The sequence below is a fragment of the Salmo trutta genome, unplaced genomic scaffold (assembly GCF_901001165.1).
Source record: "Salmo trutta unplaced genomic scaffold, fSalTru1.1, whole genome shotgun sequence".
In the NCBI taxonomy this organism is placed as follows: Eukaryota; Metazoa; Chordata; class Actinopteri; order Salmoniformes; family Salmonidae; genus Salmo; species Salmo trutta.
The window spans coordinates 37,451-55,368 of NW_021822879.1; the positions used below are offsets into that span (position 1 = coordinate 37,451).

General features: G+C 45.2%; 1 protein-coding gene across 1 annotated transcript in view; it reads left to right on the forward strand.

Moving 5' to 3' along the window:
* The window catches only part of LOC115186244 (rap guanine nucleotide exchange factor 5), a gene marked incomplete at its 5' end in the record, with an annotated part of 51,742 nt that extends 34,056 nt beyond the window's left edge, over positions 1 to 17,686 (forward strand). The window contains 9 exon segments of the mRNA XM_029745913.1: positions 8,686 to 8,832; positions 9,190 to 9,287; positions 9,910 to 10,029; positions 10,307 to 10,485; positions 13,530 to 13,620; positions 13,716 to 13,766; positions 14,126 to 14,278; positions 14,442 to 14,496; positions 14,578 to 17,686. Of these exon segments, the coding sequence (XP_029601773.1) occupies positions 8,686 to 8,832; positions 9,190 to 9,287; positions 9,910 to 10,029; positions 10,307 to 10,485; positions 13,530 to 13,620; positions 13,716 to 13,766; positions 14,126 to 14,278; positions 14,442 to 14,496; positions 14,578 to 14,696 (1,013 nt within the window).
* Positions 17,687 to 17,918: the final 232 nt, after the last annotated feature.

Consider the following 17,918-nt stretch of genomic DNA (forward strand, 5'->3'; position numbering starts at 1 on the left):
ACATTCATGAAGGTAGGACACACACTGCTGAAACCTGCTGCTCTGTGCTATGTTACCATGGTAACCAGAGTGTGAGTGTTGTCATGGGGATAATCTAGTGTAACCCAGGTGATAGTTGCCTAGTAACAAGCAGCAATGGGGATGTATGCTGCATGTCAGTGATAAGTGCGTGTGTGTCTGCGTGTGTGTGTCTGCGTGTCTGCGTGTGTGTGTTTGTGTGTGTGTGTGTGTGCGCACTTGTGAATTTGCAGCTATGTTTGTCCCCTAGCACGTCAGCAGATATATTTAGGTTTAAGTACCGTAAATGTATCTCTATAACTGTCTGTTAGAGGTGTATATTAATGTGTGTGTGTGTGTGTGTGTGTGTGTCAGACTCTCTCTAGGTGTGTGTTAGAGGATCTTTATGAGTTTCCATCTCTGGAGAAAGACATGAAGGAGTTCCAGAAGCTTCTACGACGCAGACAGTGAGTGTGTGTGCACGTGTGTGTGCCGTGTGTGTGCAGTGTGTGTGCATGCATGTGTGTATATGTGTATGCCTGTGTGTGTGTATGTACAGTACCAGTCAAAAGTTTGGACACACATTTCAGAATTATTTTTTTAAAATACTTTCTACATTGTAGAATAATAGTGGAAACATGAAAACTATGAAATAACACGTATGGAATCATGTAGTAACCAACAAAGTGGATGTTATATTTTAGATTCTTCAAAGTAGCCAGCCTTTGCCTGGATCACAGCTTTGCACACTCTTGGCATTCTCTCAACCAGCTTCACGAGGAATGATTTTCCAACAGCCTTGAAGGAGTTCCCACATATGCTGAGCACTTTTCCTTCACTGTGGTCCAACTCATCCAAAACCATCTCAACTTGGTTGAGGCGGGTGATTGTGGAGGCCAGGTCATCTGATGCAGCACTCCATCACTCTCCTTCTTGGTCAAATAGTCCTTACACAGCCTGGAGGTGTTTTGGGTCATTGTCCAGTAGAAAAACAAATGACAGTCCCACTAAGCTCAAACCAGATGGGATGGCATATCGCTGCAGAATGCTGTGGTAGCCATGCTGGTAAAGTGTGCCTTGAATTCTAAATAAATCACAGACAGTGTCACCAGCAAAGCACCCCACACCATCACACCTCCTCCTCCATGCTTCACGGTGGGAACCACACATGCGGAGATCATCCGTTCAGCTACTCTGCATCTCACAAAGACACGGTGGTTGGAACCAAAAATCTCCAATTTGGACTCATCAGACCAAAGGACAGATTTCTAATGTCCATTGCTCGTGTTTCTTGGCCCAAGCAAGTCTCTTCTTCTTATTGGTGTCCTTTAGTAGTGGTTTCTTGCAGCAATTGAACCATGAAGGCCTGATTCACGCAGTCTCCTCTGAACAGTTGATTTTGAGATGTGTCTGTTACTTTAACTCTGAATCATTTATTTGGGCTACAATCTGAGGCCGGTAACTCTAATGAACTTATCCTCTGCAGCAGAGGTAACTCTGGGTCTTCCTTTCCTGTGGCGGTCCTCATGAGAGCCAGTTTCATCATAGCTCTTCATGGTTTTTATGGCAAGTTGCACTTGAAGAACCTTTAAAATTTCTTGAAATTTTCCAGATTGACTGACCTTCATGTCTTAAAGTAATGATGGACTGCTCATTTGAGCTGTTCTTGCCATAATATGGACTTGGTCTTTTACCAAAAAGGGCTATATTCTGTATACCACCCCTACCTTGTCACAACACAACTGACTGGCTAAAACGCATTAAGAAGGAAAGAAATTCCACTAATTAACTTCTAACAAGGCACACCTGTTAATTGAAATGCATTCCAGGTGACTACCTCAAGAAGCTGGTTGAGAGAATGCCAAGAGTGTGCAAAGCAATGATCAAGGCAAAGGGTGGCTACTTTGAAGAATCTCAAATATAAAATATATTTTTGACTTCTTTAACACTGTAATGTAGGTTACCACATGATTCCATATGTGTTATTTCATAGTTTTGATGTCTTCACTATTATTCTACAATGTAAAAACCCTTGAATGAGTAGGTGTTTACAAACTTTTGACTGGTGCTGTATGTACAGTATGTGAATATGTATGTGTTGTCTGTGTACAGCACAAGGACCTCATTGTTTGTATGAGACATGAGCACAGCCTAGGGCAGTGTGTGTGTGGTGTGTGTGTGGTGTGTGTGTGTGTGTGTGGTGTGTGTGTGTGTGTGTGTGTGTGTGTGTGTGTGTGTGTGTGGTGTGTGTTGTGTGTGTGTGTGTGTGTGTGTGTGTGTGTGTGGCAGGATAGAGGAAATGGAAGCTTCCATTGTTCTAATATGGAGTTACATGTTTATTAGTTTCTCTGTTTGTGTTTCAGCACTGTGGATGAATGTCCTCCACAGCAAAAGGTGAGAGGGAGGGAAGAGGGGCGAGGGTAGAAAGAGAAGATGGGAGAGAGGGAGGGAAGAGGGGCGAGGGTAGAAAGAGAAGATGAGGAAGAGGGGCGAGGGTAGAAAGAGAAGATGGGGAGAGCGGGAGGGAAGAGGGGCGAGGGTTATACAGAGAAGATAGGGAGAGAGGGAGGGAAGAGGGGCGAGGGTAGAAAGAGAAGATGGGGAGAGAGGGAGGGAAGAGGGGCGAGGGTAGAAAGAGAAGATGGGGAGAGAGGGAGGGAAGAGGGGCGAGGGTATACAGAGAAGATAGGGAGGGAAGAGGGGCGAGGGTAGAAAGAGAAGATGGGGAGGGAAGAGGGGCGAGGGTAGAAAGAGAAGATGGGAGGGAAGAGGGGGCGAGGGTTAGGAAAGAGAAGATGGGGATGAGAGGGAGGGAAGAGGGGCGAGGGTATACAGAGAAGATAGGGAGGGAAGAGGGGCGAGGGTTAGAAGAGAAGATGGGGAGAGAGGGGAGGGAAGCGGGGCGAGGGTAGAAAGAGAAGATGGGGAGAGAGGGAGGAAGAGGGGGCGAGGTATACAGAGAAGATGAGGAGAGAGGGAGGGAAGAGGGGCGAGTGTATACAGAGAAGATGGGGAGAGAGGGAGGGAAGAGGGGCGAGGGTATACAGAGAAGATAGGGAGGGAAGAGGGGCGAGGGTAGAAAGAGAAGATGGGGAGGGAAGAGGGGCGAGGGTAGAAAGAGAAGATGGGGAGGGAAGAGGGGCGAGGGTAGAAAGAGAAGATGGGGAGAGAGGGAGGGAAGAGGGGCGAGGGTATACAGAGAAGATAGGGAGGGAAGAGGGGCGAGGGTAGAAAGAGAAGATGGGGAGAGAGGGAGGGAAGAGGGGCGAGGGTAGAAAGAGAAGATGGGGAGAGAGGGAGGGAAGAGGGGCGAGGGTATACAGAGAAGATGAGGAGAGAGGGAGGGAAGAGGGGCGAGTGTATACAGAGAAGATGGGGAGAGAGGGAGGGAAGAGGGGCGAGTGTATACAGAGAAGATAGGGAGAGAGGGAGGGAAGAGAGGCGAGGGGATACAGAGAAGAGAGGGAGGGAAGAGGGGCGAGGGTATACAGAGAAGATGAGGAGAGAGGGAGGGAAGAGAGGCGAGGGGATACAGAGAAGATGGGGAGAGAGGGAGGGAAGAGGGGTGAGGGTAGAAAGAGAAGATGGGGAGGGAAGAGGGGCGAGGGTAGAAAGAGAAGATATGGAGGGAAGAGGGGCGAGGGTATACAGAGAAGATAGGGAGAGAGGGAGGGAAGAGGGGCGAGGGTAGAAAGAGAAGATGGGGAGAGAGGGAGGGAAGAGGGGCGAGGGGATACAGAGAAGATAGGGAGAGAGGGAGGGAAGAGGGGCGAGGGTAGAAAGAGAAGATGGGGAGAGAGGGAGGGAAGAGGGGCGAGGGGATACAGAGAAGATGGGGAGAGAGGGAGGGAAGAGGGGCTAGGGTAGAAAGAGAAGATGGGGAGGGAAGAGGGGCGAGGGTAGAAAGAGAAGATGGGGAGGGAAGAGGGGCGAGGGTATACAGAGAAGATAGGGAGAGAGGGAGGGAAGAGGGGCGAGGGTAGAAAGAGAAGATGGGGAGAGAGGGAGGGAAGAGGGGCGAGGGGATACAGAGAAGATGGGGGAGAGAGGGAGTGAAGAGGGGCGAGGTTAGCCAGAGAAGATGGATGAGAGAGGGAGGGAAGAGGGGCGAGAGTATAAAGTATCTGTTACTGCTAAATTAATAATCTAATGGTTTATATCCAACTGTCCCCTTCTCTCTCTCCCCACTCTTTGTCTCTCTATCTCTCGCCATCCCCTTTCTCTCCTCTCCCATCCCATCTCTCTCCATCTGTCATTCTCTCCCTCTCACTCCATCCTTTCATCCTTTTGTCTATCTCTCTCCAGAGTAAACCTATGTTCCAGCAGCTCAGTTTAAAAGAGAACAGTCTTCCGCTCCGTTCCCCTCAGGTTGACACCAAGGAGGGTGAGAACACACCCGTGATACCATGGTTTTATGAGTATGTTTTGTTGTGTGTGTGTGTGTGTGTGTGTGTGTGTGTGTGTGTGTGTGTGTGTGTGTGTGTGTGTGTGTGTGTGTGTGTGTGTGTGTGTGTGTGTGTGTGTGTGTGTGTGTGTGTAAAGATGGCGCTGATCTTAATGTCTCGGCCATAATTTCCTTCGAGGGGTTTACCTCATCAGTCACCATCTTCATTAATACCCCAATCAGAAGCCATGGACTACAGGCAACATCCGCACTGGGCTAAAGGCTAGAGCTGCCGCTTTCAAGGAGTGGGACACCATTCCCGATGCTTATAAGAAATCCCACTACGACCTCTGATCAGCCATCAAACGAGACTAAGATCGAATCCTACTATACCGGCTATGACGCTCAACGGATGTGGCAGGGCTTGCAAACTATCATGGAAACCCAGCCGCAAGCTGCCCAGTGATGCGAGCCTACCAGACAAGCTAAATGCCTTCTATGCTCGCTTCGAGGCAAGCAACACTGAACCATGCATGAGAGCACCAGCTGTTCCGAATAGCTGTGTGATCACGCTCTCCATAGCCAATGTGAGTAAGACCTTTAAACAGGTTAACATTCACAGACGGAATACCAGGACGCCTACTCAGAGCATGTGACCAACTGGCAAGTGTCTTTAATTACATTTTTTTAACCTCTTCTTTTAACCTAGTCTGCAATATCAACTTGTTTCAAGCAGACCACCATAGTCCCTTTGCCCAAGAACGCCAAGGCAAACTGCCTAAATGACTGTCACCCCATAGAACTCACGTCTGTAGCCATGAAATGCTTTGAAAGGCTGGTCATGGCTCACATCGACCCCATCATCCCAGACACCATGGATCCACTCCAATTCGCTACCACCCCAACATATCCACAGATGACACAATCGCTAGTGCACTCCCAACTGGCCTCACCAACCTGGACAAAAGGAACACCTATGTGAGAATGCTGTTCATTGACTACAGCTCAGCATTCAACACCATAGTGCCCTCCAAGCTCATCACCAAGCTCAGGACCCTGGGACTTTCACAGCTCCTTCTGCAACTGGATCCTGGACTTCCTGCCGGGCCGCTGACCATCAATAAAGGGGCCCCTCAGGGGTATACACACACATAACACGCACACAACACACACACATGCATACTGATGCCACACACACACACACACACTTACAGAAACACACACACACACACACTTCAAACACTAATCACAAACGCTGCTGTTACTGTCTATTATCTATCCTGTTGTCTAGTCACTTTACCCCTACCTACAGTATACTGCTGTTACTGTCTATTATCTATCCTTTACCCTTACCTACAGTGTACTGCTGTTACTGTCTATTATCTATCCTTTACCCCTACCTACAGTATACTGCTGTTACTGTCAATTATCTATCCTTTACCCCTACCTACAGTATACTGCTGTTACTGTCTATTATCTATCCTTACCCCTACCTACAGTATACTGCTGTTACTGTCTATTATCTATCCTTTACCCCTACCTACAGTATACTGCTGTTACTGTCTATTATCTATCCTTTACCCCTACCTACAGTATACTGCTGTTACTGTCTATTATCTATCCTTTACCCCTACCTACAGTATACTGCTGTTACTGTCTATTATCTATCCTTTACCCAACCTACAGTACACTGCTGTTACTGTCTATTATCTATCCTTTACCCCTACCTACAGTGTACTGCTGTTACTGTCTATTATCTATCCTTTACCCCTACCTACAGTATACTGCTGTTACTGTCTATTATCTATCCTTTACCCCTACCTACAGTATACTGCTGTTACTGTCTATTATCTATCCTTTACCCCTACCTACAGTATACTGCTGTTACTGTCTATTATCTATCCTTTACCCCTACCTACAGTATACTGCTGTTACTGTCTATTATCTATCCTTTACCCCTACCTACAGTATACTGCTGTTACTGTCTATCTATCCTTTACCCCTACCTACAGTATACTTCTGTTACTGTCTATTATCTATCCTTTACCCCTACCTACAGTATACTGCTGTTACTGTCTATTATCTATCCTTTACACCTACCTACAGTATACTGCTGTTACTGTCTATTATCTATCCTTTACCCCTACCTACAGTATACTGCTGTTACTGTCTATTATTTATCCTTTACCCCTACCTACAGTATACTGCTGTTACTGTTTATTATCTATCCTTTACCCCTACCTACAGTATACTGCTGTTACTGTCTATTATCTATCCTTTACCCCTACCTACAGTATACTGCTGTTACTGTCTATTATCTATCCTTTACCCCTACCTACAGTATACTGCTGTTACTGTCTATTATCTATCCTTTACCCCTACCTACAGTATACTGCTGTTACTGTCTATTATCTATCCTTTACCCCTACCTACAATATACTGCTGTTACTGTCTATTATCTATCATTTACCCCTACCTACAGTATACTGCTGTTACTGTCTATTATCTATCCTTTACCCCTACCTACAGTATACTGCTGTTACTGTCTATCTATCCTTTACCCCTACCTACAGTATACTGCTGTTACTGTCTATCTATCCTTTACCCCTACCTACAGTATACTGCTGTTACTGTCTATTATCTATCCTTTACCCCTACCTACAGTATACTGCTGTTACTGTCTATTATCTATCATTACCCCTACCTACAGTATACTGCTGTTACTGTCTATTATCTATCCTTTACCCCTACCTACAGTATACTGCTGTTACTGTCTATCTATCCTTTACCCCTACCTACAGTATACTGCTGTTACTGTCTATCTATCCTTTACCCCTACCTACAGTATAGTGCTGTTACTGTCTATTATCTATCCTTTACCCCTACCTACAGTATACTGCTGTTACTGTCTATTATCTATCCTTTACCCCTACCTACAGTATACTGCTGTTACTGTCTATTATCTATCCTTACCCCTACCTACAGTATACTGCTGTTACTGTCTATTATCTATCCTTTACCCCTACCTACAGTATACTGCTGTTACTGTCTATTATCTATCCTTTACCCCTACCTACAGTATACTGCTGTTACTGTCTATTATCTATCCTTTACCCCTACCTACAGTATACTGCTGTTACTGTCTATTATCTATCCTTTACCCCTACCTACAGTATACTGCTGTTACTGTCTATTATCTAGTCACTTTACCCCTACCTACAGTATACTGCTGTTACTTTCTATTATCTATCCTTTACCCCTACCTACAGTATACTGCTGTTACTGTCTATTATCTACCCTTTACCCCTACCTACAGTATACTGCCGTTACTGTCTATTATCTACCCTTTACCCCTACCTACAGTATACTGCCGTTACTGTCTATTATCTACCCTTTACCCCTACCTACAGTATACTGCCGTTACTGTCTATTATCTATCCTTTACCCCTACCTACAGTATACTGCCGTTACTGTCTATTATCTATCCTTTACCCCTACCTACAGTATACTGCCGTTACTGTCTATTATCTATCCTTTACCCCTACCTACAGTATACTGCTGTTACTGTCTATTATCTATCCTTTACCCCTACCTACAGTATACTGCTGTTACTGTCTATTATCTATCCTTTACCCCTACCATCCATATACTGCTGTTACTGTCTATTATCTATCCTTTACCCCTACCTACAGTATACTGCTGTTACTGTCTATTATCTATCCTTTACCCCTACCTACAGTATACTGCCGTTACTGTCTATTATCTATCCTTTACCCCTACCTACAGTATACTGCCGTTACTGTCTATTATCTATCCTTTACCCCTACCTACAGTATACTGCCGTTACTGTCTATTATCTATCCTTTACCCCTACCTACAGTATACTGCTGTTACTGTCTATTATCTATCCTTTACCCCTACCTACAGTATACTGCCGTTACTGTCTATTATCTATCCTGTTGTCTAGTCACTTTACCCCTACCTACATATACATGCAGTATCTACCTCAATTACCTCGTACCCCTGCACATCGACTCGGCACTGGTACTTCCTGTATTTAGCCATGTTATTTTTTACTCGTTGTTGTTATTCGCTGTTTCTTTATTTATCTAGATTTGATTTTGTATCTTAATCTTTAACTCTGTATTGTTGGAAAGGAACCTGTAAGTAAAGCTTTTTACTGTTAGTCTGTTGTTTACCAAGCATGTGATAAATAACATTTGATTGGATGTGTGTGTTCCAGTGTTAGTCTGTTGTTTACCATGTGATAAATAACATTTGATTGGATGTGTGTGTTCCAGTGTTGTGTCGTGTGTATGTGAGTGCTGACTCCTACCTGTGTGTTTACACACACTCTTTGCTGAGCGTCGCAGAGCTGCTGAGGATTGTGGGTCAGAAGATGGACCGACCAGAGGAGGACATGGTGCTGGTCACACACACACACACTGGAGGTACACACACACACACACACACACACACACACACACACACACACACACACACACATTGTTAGGTATTACTTGTTAGATATTACTGCATGGTCGGAACTAGAAGCACAAGCATTTTGCTACACTCTGCTAACCACAAAGACACACTGGAGATGCACACACACTAATTTACTGACAGGTTTCCTCTCTCTCTCTCCCCTCTTACTCTCTCTCTCCCCGTACTCTCTCTCTCCCCCTTTCTCTCTCTCTCTCTCCCCCTTTCTCTCTCTCTCTCTCTCTCCCCGTACTCTCTCTCTCTCCTCCTTACTCTCTCTCTCCTCCTTACTCTCTCTCCCTTACTGTCCTTCTGTCCCCCTGTAGAGAGGAGGGTGTTACAGGCTGGTCAGTGTGTGTATTCTGAGACTCTGATGCCACAGAGCAAACTGATGGTCTGTCAGAGGGACCTCACACATATTATGGTAATTTATATCGAGATTATGCTTATGAATAATCAGATTTAGGTGACTTTGATGTATCTTACCTGGGGGCTGCTGTGTGTGTGGGGGCTGCTGTGTGTGTGGGGGCTGCTGTGTGTGGGGGGGCTGCTGTGTGTGTGGGGGGGCTGCTGTGTGTGTGGGGGGCTGCTGTGTGTGTGGGGGCTGCTGTGTGTGTGGGGGCTGCTGTGTGTGGGGGGGCTGCTGTGTGTGGGGGGGGGGCTGCTGTGTGTGGGGGCTGCTGTGTGTGGGGGGGCTGCTGTGTGTGGGGGGGCTGCTGTGTGTGGGGGGGGCTGCTGTGTGTGTGGGGGCTGCTGTGTGTGTGTGGGGGCTGCTGTGTGTGTGGGGGCTGCTGTGTGTGGGGGGGCTGCTGTGTGTGTGGGGGCTGCTGTGTGTGGGGGGGCTGCTGTGTGTGTGGGGCTGCTGTGTGTGGGGTGGCTGCTGTGTGTGTGGGGGTTGCTGTGTGTGTGGGGGCTGCTGTGTGTGTGGGGGCTGCTGTGTGTGCGGGTTGCTGTGTGTGTGGGGGCTGCTGTGTGTGGGGGGGCTGCTGTGTGTGTGTGTGTGTGTGTGTGTGTGTGTGTGTGTGTGTGTGTGTGTGTGCGTGCAGGCCCCTCTAACAGACAGTGAGCTGAGTAGGAGAACAGTGAGGTTGCTGGGTATCAACACCTGGGATATGGCTGCTGCTCTCACACAACTGGACTGGAACCTCTTCAACTACATACACGAGGTAACACACACACACACACACACACACACACACACACTGGAGGCACTTTACTACACACACACACACACACACACATATATATGCACACACACACAAAAACTAGAGGCATTTTACTACACATACACACACACACATATATGCACACACACACACACACACACACATTTATGCACACACACACACACACACACACACACACACACACACACACACTAGAGGCATTTTACCGTAAACACACACAACCCTCTGCCCCCCCCCCCCCCCCCCTGACACACAGCAGGAGTTGGTGTATTCCACAATGAGCTGTAGTACCGGAGACAGCCACCGGGAGGGGCTGTCCGTATTACTGCAGCGTTGTAATGAGGTTCAGCAGTGGGTCATGTCTGAGGTCCTGATGTGTGTGTCGCTCAACAAACGAGTCCAGCTGCTCAAGAAGTTCATCAAAATCGCAGCGCAGTAAGACAACACATACACACACACACACACACACACTTCAGACACACAGAATCACACACCACACTTTTGATACGCTCTCTAACACACACACACACACACACACATATACATGGACACACACACACTTACAGAGCCTTCAGAAAGTATTCACATGTTGTTTTGTTACAGGCTGAATGTAAAATGTAAAGTAGCTGCCTGGTGACTGTTCAGCAGCCTAGTGGTCTGGGGGTAAATGCTATTGTCTAGTCTGACAGTTTTAGCCATTGATCTCCTATTAAAAGCATTGTATTTGGGACAAATTATTCACTAAACCTCAACTAAATCTTGTAATGAATGATGTAGAAATTGAGCAAGTTGAGGGGACCTGCTTGGAGTAACCCTAGATTGTATACTGTCATGGTCAAAATATATTGATGCAACAGTAGCTAAGATGGGGAGAAGTCTGTCCATAATGAAGCGCTCCTCTGCCTTCTTAACAACCCTATCAATGAGGCAGGTCCTACAGGCCCTAGTTTTGTCTCACCTGGACTGCTGTTCAGTCGTGTGGTCAGGTGCCACAGAGGGACTTGGGAAAATTACAACTGGCCCAGAACAGGGCAGCACGGCTGGCCCTTAAGTGTACACATAGAGTTAACATTAATAATACGCATGTCAATCTCTCATGGCTAAAAGTGGAGGACAGATTAACTTCATCACTACTTGTTTTTGTAAGAAGTGTTGACATGTTGAATGCACCGAGTTGTCTGTTTAAACTACTAGCACACAGCTCATACACCCATACATACCCCACAAGACATGCCACCAGAGGTCTCTTCACAGTCCACAAGTCCAGAACAGACTATGGGAGGCAAACAGAACTACATAGAGCCATGACTACATGGAACTCTATTCCACATCAAGTAACTCACGCAAGCAGTAAAATCAGATTTTTTTAAAAACCAGATAAAAATTCACTTTATGGAACAGCGAGGACTGTGAGGAGTCATGCTATAATAAATGGTGGGGATCTATAATAAATACAAAATGTCTGTCTAGCAATGATCAACAACCAACTTGACAGAGCTTGAAGATTTTTTTTAAGAATAATGTGCAAATATTGTATAATGCAGGTGTACAAAGCTCTTAGAGGCTTACCCAGAAAGACTCACAGATGTAATCACTCTTAGAGACTTACCCAGAAAGACTCACAGCCGTAATCACTCTTAGAGACTTACCCAGAAAGACTCACAGCTGTAATCACTCTTAGAGGCTTACCCAGAAAGACTCACAGCTGTAATCACTCTTAGAGACTTACCCAGAAAGACTCACAGCTGTAATCACTCTTAGAGGCTAACCCAGAAAGACTCACAGATGTAATCACTCTTAGAGACTTACCCAGAAAGACTCACAGCCGTAATCACTCTTAGAGACTTACCCAGAAAGACTCACAGCTGTAATCACTCTTAGAGACTTACCCAGAAAGACTCACAGATGTAATCACTCTTAGAGACTTACCCAGAAAGACTCACAGCTGTAATCACTCTTAGAGACTAACCCAGAAAGACTCACAGCTGTAATCACTCTTAGAGACTTACCCAGAAAGACTCACAGCTGTAATCACTCTTAGAGAGTTACCCAGAAAGACTCACAGCTGTAATCACTCTTAGAGACTTACCCAGAAAGACTCACAGATGTAATCACTCTTAGAGACTTACCCAGAAAGACTCACAGCTGTAATCACTCTTAGAGACTTACCCAGAAAGACTCACAGCTGTAATCACTCTTAGAGACTTACCCAGAAAGACTCACAGCCGTAATCACTCTTAGAGACTTACCCAGAAAGACTCACAGCTGTAATCACTCTTAGAGACTTACCCAGAAAGACTCACAGCTGTAATCACTCTTAGAGACTTACCCAGAAAGACTCACAGCTGTAATCACTCTTAGAGAGTTACCCAGAAAGACTCACAGATGTAATCGCTGCCAAAGGGGATTCTAACATATTGATTCAGGGGTGTGAATACTTATGTAAATTATATATTTCTGTATTTCACTTTCAATAAATTAGCAATAATTTATAAAAACAGGTTTTAATTTTGTCATTACGGGGTATTGTGTGTACAGTGCATTCTGAAAGTATTCAGACCCCACATTTTGTTAACAGTCTTATTTTAAAATGGATTAAATTATTTTTTCCCCCTCATAATTCTACATACAATAACCCATAGGGCCAAAGCAAAAACAGATTTTTAGAACTTTTTGGAGACTTGAAATTGATCTCAGGTGCATCCTGTTTCCATTGATCATCCTTTAGGTGTTGCTACAACTTGATTGGAGTCCACCTGTGGTAAATTCAATTGATTGGACATGATTTGGAAAGGCACACACCTGTCTATGTAAGGTCCCACAGTTGACAGCATGTCAGAGCAAAAACCAAGCCATGATGTCGAAGGAATTGTCCGTAGAGCTCCGAGACAGGATTGTGTCAAAGCACAGATCTGGGGAAGGGTACCAAAAAATGTCTGCAGCATTGAAGGTCCCCAAGAACACAGTGGCCTCCATCATTCTTAAATGCAAAACGTTTTGTACCACCAAGACTTCCTAGAGCTGGCCGCCCGGCCAAACTGCTCAATCAGGGGAGAAGGGCCTTGGGTTCTTGGAACTCCAGAGTTCCTCTGTGGAGAAAGGTTCACCTTAAAACAGGGCAACAACCCTAAGCACACAGCCAATACAACGCAGGAGTGGCTTCGGGACAAGTCTATCAATGTCCTTGAGTGGCCCAGCCAGAGCCCGGACTTCAACCCGATCTAACATCTCTGTAGAGACCTGAAAAATTGCTGTGCAGCAATGCTCCCAATCCAACCTGACAGAGATTGAGAGGATCTGCAGAGAAGAATGGGAGAAACTCCCCAAATACAGGTGTGCCAAGCTTGTAGCGTCATATACAAAAAAAATCGATTTAATCCATTTTGATTTCAGACTGTAAGACAACAAAATGTGGAATAAGACAAGAGGTATAAATACTTTCTGAAGGCACTGTGTAATTCCTCTTTTGTGTTGTTCAGCTGTAAAGCCCAGAGGAACCTGAACTCATCATTTGCCATCATCATGGGACTAAACACTGCAGCTGTCAGCAGACTCAATATAACCTGGGAGGTAAGGGAGACAGACGGAGAAAGTGTGTGTGTGTGTGTGTGTGGTAACTTTGACAGTTCTGACGGTGTGTAACTGTTCCCTCTGTTTACGTTCAGAAAGTTCCGGGGAAATTCAAGAAGATTTTCTCTGAACTGGAGTTGATCACAGTAAGACTCATTCTCATTGGTTTATTAAAGTAATATTCTTGCTGAAAAGCTGGTGGAAAATAATTAGGAAGACTTAACAAATGAATTAACAAATGTCAAGGCTATTGGCATAACAGCCTTTCAGTTCAAATCAACATTACCCTAAGCCAAACCTCTGACCTCAAATCCCTTACCTTACACTGGCTCCTAACCCTAACTTCTCTCTCTCTCTCTCTCTCTCTCTCTCTCTCTCTCTCTCTCTCTCTGTCTCTCATCGTCCTCTCTCTCTCTCTCTCTCTCTCTCTCTGTCTCTCATCGTCCTCTCTCTCTCTCTCTCTCTCTCTCTCTCTCTCTCTCTCTCTCTCTCTCTCTCTCTCCAGGACCCGTCTCTGAACCATAAGGCCTATAGAGATGCCTTCAAGAAGATGAAGCCTCCTAAGATCCCCTTCATGCCCTTGCTGTTGAAAGACATCACCTTCATCCACGAGGGAAACAAAACCTTTCAGGACAACCTGGTGAACTTCCAGAAACTGGTGAGGCATGCCATGTGACATTACCCCCCCCCGTCTTATGTTCCAGACTCTCTGGATAAGAGCGTCTGCTAAGTGACTAAAGTGTGTGTGTGGACGTTTATCTGTCCGTGTGTTATAACCGTTACCCTGGTGACTGACTCTCTTGTATGCCCTGACCCCTCAGCACATGATCGCCGACATAGTGCGTCTGATTCGCCACTGCCAAAGCGACCAACTGGGTATGTTGTGTGCGTATGTGTGTTTGTGTGTTTGTGCGTCTGTGTTAATATATATACCTGATCTGTGTGTCTGTCTCCTAGGTAACGAGGTGGTCGGCAGCGACAGTCCTGAGGTCAGGGCGAGTGTTCACCACTTACACATCATCGACAATCAACAGACACTCTTTCAACTGTCACACAAACTGGAGCCACGCGCCTGAACACACACACACACTCCTAGAGGGACTTTTGACCTCCACAGAACCACAGAAAATACACTTCCTGTATCAAAGGTGCCATGCGAGCCACTGTCTCTCAGCCAATCACAGTTCAACATCCTGAAATAGCCAGCCAACCACACTTCAGAAGACTGATTCAGCCAGCCAACCACAGAGCTGCACACTGAGGCGGCGTTCAGACTGAAAATGAATATCTGGCAAAACCTAATTCAGATTGTTTTTCTATGAGGGCCAAACTTTGACGGATGACAAAGCCTTTGAAGAGGACGGGCGTCCATTGGTTATTGTTCTGTGGTGAATAGCGTTTTTAAGCTACTCTCCTGTCTGAGACTGCTTGTTGTTCTGTTTCTGCTCTGAAGTTAACAGTCAGTTTCACTGTGTTGATGATCCTCAGTAATGTGACTGCAGATATTAATGGATGGTATAAATGTACAGTGTATATATATATGGACAGAGTAAACACAGAGTAGATGTGTACTGTATGTGTTCAGGCCACATGGTGAGCCTCTGGGTGTTACAGTGCCAAAGGCCCAGATGGGAAAGAGATGCCATATTCGGCTTTTCACATGTATCCATAGTAACAACGAAGCCTGGTCCTGCCATACCATAAAGGTCATAACGTTACACGTTGTTATTAGACGTTATAACATGGTGTTATAGAGAGTTATTATATTGTTGTTACACTTTTACTGACTGAAGAGATTGTTCTGTTATTTCAATGCCTGTTACACACAGATTTCACTAAGCAACATGGCCTGGATTCAATCCCAGCCTATGCATTCTACACTGATCTAGAACATTACCCTGTTAAGGCTTGGCGTATTCACACTGATCTAGAACATTACCCTGTTAAGGCTTGGCGTATTCACACTGATCTAGAACATTACCCTGTTAAGGCTTGGCGTATTCACACTGATCTAGAACATTACCCTGTTAAGGCTTGGCGTATTCACACTGATCTAGAACAAATACCCTGTTAAGGCTTGGCGTATTCACACTGACTGATCTAGAACATTACCCTGTTAAGGCTTGGCGTATTCACACTGATCTAGAACATTACCCTGTTAAGGCTTGGCGTATTCACACTGATCTAGAACATTACCCTGTTAAGGCTTGGCGTATTCACACTGATCTAGAACATTACCCTGTTAAGGCTTGGCGTATTCACACTGACTGATCTAGAACATTACCCTGTTAAGGCTTGGCGTATTCACACTGATCTAGAACATTACCCTGTTAAGGCTTGGCGTATTCACACTGATCTAGAACATTACCCTGTTAAGGCTTGGCGTATTCACACTGACTGATCTAGAACATTACCCTGTTAAGGCTTGGCGTATTCACACTGATCTAGAACATTACCCTGTTAAGGCTTGGCGTATTCACACTAGTACATGCACATGTATCTACAGTATTCAGGTGTGTAGGAGCAGGGCAGCACTGCAATAGGACTGCTTATTGTAATAGTGAGTGTATTTATGTTTCTCTAAAGGAGACAGACTGCGACGGTCCTGTGTGCCAGATGAGACGGCAGCTGTATAAAGACAATAATAAAACTGTAAAGCTATAAAAGATTACGGTTAGATGTGTAAAGATAGTGAACTGTGTATAAAAAGGTTTGAATTTGAAGCTGAAATGCTGGAATGTTTAAAACAGGAGACTAGTGAATGATTGTTACTGTCCTGCGTGATGTCAAAATGAGGGGGGCGGGGGCGACAGAGAAAAAAAAGAACCAATGAAAAAGAGAGTTTTGTTGTTGTTTTCTTGCCGTGGTCATGACGATGTAAAGTTCTGTTTTAAAGAATGTTGTTGTGTTTGCATGACGTGACGACCCCATGAGATCACAATGCAAGACCACAGATCCTATTCTATAATGCCCTACGTTTGACCCAAACCCATGTGGCCCCGGTCAAAAGTTGGGTACTATATAAGCCAAGGAATAGTGTGCCATTTCAGATTTGCTATAAAGCTTTATTCTTCTGTAATATTGTTGACTTGTTAATATGGATAATGTTATTACTAAAAGGCAGGGTTTCCCAACCCTTTCCTCGGGTACTGGCAGACATTTCACATTTTAGTTTTAACCCTAAACTGCCAGCCTGATTCAGTTAGTCAGCTAATCATCAAGCATTTAACTAATTGAATCAGGTATGCCAGTTCAGGGTTAAAACATAAATGTGAAACGTCTAGGGGAGGCCAGAGGAAATAGTTGGGAAACCAATGCTATAATGTTATTATTATTATTATTATTATTGTTTTATTATGATGTTTTTGATGTTATTATTTATCTGTTTAAAAGTAGACTCCTCAATATGACATCATAAAGAGCGGGTCGACGACTTATAGCAACATCATCATCATCATCAACAGAATTCAACTCTGCCTCTATTGGCTCTGCCTCTATTGGCTCTGCCTCTATTGGCTCTGCCTCTATTGGCTCTGCCTCTATTGGCTCTGCTACTATTGGCTCTGCCTCTGCCACTATTGGCTCTGCCACTATTGGCTCTGCCTCTATTGGCTCTGCCTCTATTGGCTCTGCCTCTATTGGCTCTGCCACTATTGGCTCTGCCTCTATTGGCTCTGTCTCTATTGGCTCTGCTACTATTGACTCTGCCTTTATTGTCTCTGCCTCTATTGTCTCTGCCTCTATTGTCTCTGCCACTATTGGCTCTGCCTCTATTGGCTCTGCCTCTATTGGCTCTGCCTCTATTTGCTCTGCCTCTATTGGCTCCAAATTGTGCCCTCCCTTGAAGAGATTTGAATTCTGTTGTTGTTGTTGCTGTTGTTGATTCGGTTTCCCCGCCGTACATGATGCCATATTGCTGAGTGTACCTTTAGGGAAAAGAGAAACACAGAGCAATATGCCCCCCCCCCTAACTGCTGAAGCCACACGTCTTTTCTAAAGAGCGTTTTACTACATACAAGTTTTACTTGAGATGATGAATAAATTATAGGTTTTATGTCATATTAAACATTGTGTCGCTGGTCACTGTCTCTGTGAATATATGAGAGAGGAAGAGTAGAGAAAAAGAGTGGGTGGGAGGGAGGAGTGGGGGAGGAGGATAAGGAGGGAGGAATGGAGGAGGAGGATAAGGAGGGAGGAGGCTAAGGAGGGAGGAGTGGGGGAGGAGGATAAGGAGGGAGGAGGATAAGGAGGGAGGAGTGGGGGAGGAGGATAAGGAGGGAGGAATGGGGGAGGAGGAT